This window comes from Aptenodytes forsteri, unplaced genomic scaffold (assembly GCF_000699145.1).
Source record: "Aptenodytes forsteri isolate BGI_AS27 unplaced genomic scaffold, ASM69914v1 Scaffold578, whole genome shotgun sequence".
NCBI classification, from domain to species: domain Eukaryota; kingdom Metazoa; phylum Chordata; class Aves; order Sphenisciformes; family Spheniscidae; genus Aptenodytes; species Aptenodytes forsteri.
Genome location: NW_008795139.1, coordinates 225,842 through 228,239, shown reverse-complemented (window position 1 = coordinate 228,239; position 2,398 = coordinate 225,842). Strand labels below are relative to the sequence as shown.

At 69.4% G+C, this 2,398-nt stretch overlaps 1 protein-coding gene across 1 annotated transcript in view; it reads left to right on the top strand.

Moving 5' to 3' along the window:
- Positions 1 to 2,396, top strand: part of RASSF1 (Ras association domain family member 1) — a 5,887-nt gene extending 3,491 nt beyond the window's left edge. Inside the window, 4 exon segments of the mRNA XM_009278502.2 lie at positions 1,111 to 1,215; positions 1,296 to 1,590; positions 2,013 to 2,128; positions 2,237 to 2,396. Coding sequence (XP_009276777.2) covers positions 1,111 to 1,215; positions 1,296 to 1,590; positions 2,013 to 2,128; positions 2,237 to 2,383 — 663 coding nt within the window. The 3' untranslated portion in view covers positions 2,384 to 2,396.
- The last annotated feature ends 2 nt before the right edge of the window (positions 2,397 to 2,398 follow it).

The following is a 2,398-nucleotide window of genomic DNA, read 5'->3' as shown; positions in this document are numbered from 1 at the left end:
GTGCTGGGGGACAGGCGAGGGTGGGCTTGGTGCGGGGCCAGTTGTCGCCCCGCCGTGGGGAAAACATGGGGTAAGCACAGTCCTGCCATGGGGCAGGTGTGGGGTGAGCATGGCCCTGCTGTGGGGGCAAGAGTGGGGCTGAGCATGGCCCTGCTGTGGGGTGAGCATGGGGGTGAGCATGGCCCTGCTGTGGGGCAAGTGTGGGGGCGAGCGTGGCCGTGCCGTGGGACAGGGTGGCCCTGTCCGGTTGGATGTGGCTCTGTGGGGCGAGCGAGGCACAGTGGGGTGAGCGGGGCTTCGCTGCCTGGCACGGCCGCCCCATGGCCCCCAGGGGCTGGAGCTGCTCCCAGAGGGGGCAAAGGACAGTGCTTGGGGCTGCCGGGGTTAATCGCCCCCGGGACAGCCTCACAGATGTCTCCTTCCCGTGGGGACCCCCAACAGGGTCCGGCAGTGCCCGCATGCCATGGGGTGGCCATCGGGGCTGGGAGCCCCAGGTGCTCGCCAGCCCCACGGCACCGTGGGGACACGTGCAGCTCTGCGTGGCGGCTCCGCAGCCCCATGTAAATACTCATTAGCGGGTACCGGTGGCGGGGATGCCAAGCCAGGATGCCTGGGTCTCCCCTGTGCGGGGCCGGCACTTTCAAGCGGGGTGCTGGTGGCACAGACAGGCTGCACCCCCAGCCTGTCCCTCCTGCCTCGAATCCCGGGTGTCCCCGTGGGTGCCCAGCCTGCCCTGCCACCCCAGTGCCAGGCTGGCGGCTGCCAGCGCTCTGCCTTGGGGACGCCTTTCTGATCTGGGGTGCCGGGAGGGGACACCTGGCCTCAGGGTGTCCTCGCAGTGGGTTCACACATCCCTGTGGCCCCCCAGGATGGGGACGAGGGCTGGGGGGTGTGGCCGGTGGCAGCGTCCCTCCTGGGGCCGCGGTGAGCTCAGCCGTGCTTCCCCGGCACGGCCCAGCTCAGCACCAGCTGGGCTGATGCAACTCCACGCAACCGCCCGCGCGTGTGTCAGCCAGTGTTTCAGGGCCGGCTGGGAGGCAGCGGGATGCCGGGGAGGGCGGAGGGGTCCCCCCTGCTGCGGTGCCACTCAGCCCAGCCGCTGTCACGCAGGATGAGCCCAGCGAGTGGGAGAAGGCAGAGCTGGACCAGGCGCAGGTGGAGCAGCGGATCAAGGAGTACAACAGCCAGATCAACAGCAACCTCTTCATGAGCCTGGTACGGTGCCGGCGTGGGGCCGGGGGGGGGTCGCAGTGTCCTGCCCTGGCCCCACTCACCCCTGCCCTGGTGTCTCCCAGAACAAGGACGGCTCCTACACTGGCTTCATCAAGGTGCAGCTGAAGCTGGTGCGCCCCGTCTCGGTGCCGGCCACCAAGCGGGTCCCCTCCCTGCAGGCGGGGCGGCCAGGGCCGCGCGCCCAGGGGGTGAAGCGCCGCACGTCCTTCTACCTGCCCAAGGGGACCGTCAAGCACCTGCACATCCTCTCGCACACCCGCGCCAGCGAGGTCATTGACGCCCTCCTTCGCAAGTTCACCGTCGTCGACAATCCCCGCAAGTTCGCCCTCTTCGAGAGGTCCGAGAAGGATGAGCAAGGTAGCACCCCGGGGCGGCCCTGTCCCCGTAGCAGTGGCCATGGCCCCGTGGTGGCAGCTTCCCGTGGGCGGCAGTGGCCCCGTGGTCAATGTCCCCGGGGCGGCGGTGTCCCCCATGGCGGCAGCATCCCCATGGCGGCAGCATCCCTGTAGCAGCAGCGTCCCCTGTGGCAGTGGTGTCCCCATAGTGGCAGCATCCCCATAGCAGCAGCATCCCCCTTCGGTGGCAGTGTTCCCTGTCGCCATGGGCATGTCCCCCATGGCAGTGGTGTTCTCCGTGGCAGTGGTGTCCCCATAGTGGCAGCATCCCTGTGGTGGCAGCATCCCTGTGGCAGTAGTGTCCCTCGTGGCAGTGATGTCCCCATAGTGGTGGTGTCCCTGTGGGGATGTCCCCCCCCCCGTGACACCTGGCCACCGTTGCAGTGTACCTGCGGAAGCTGGCGGACGAGGAGCAGCCCCTGCGGCTGCGGCTGTTGGCCGGCCCCAGCGAGAAGGTGCTCAGCTTCGTCCTGAAGGAGAACGAGACCGGGGAGGTGAATGTGAGTGCGGGGACGGGGAGGGGACTGGCACCCACACCCCCCGGGGGGACGTGGCCGTGGGGGGACGACGGCACGTCCCCAGTGCGATGGCAGCCCATGTGCCCGCAGTGGGACGCCTTCACGCTGCCGGAGCTGCACAACTTCCTGCGCATCCTGCAGCGGGAGGAGGAGGAGCACGTGCGCCAGCTGCGGCACCGCTACGCCCGCTGTCGCCAGAAGATGCAGGAGGTGCTGGCCACGCGCACGCCGGGGTGACCGTGCCAACCGCGC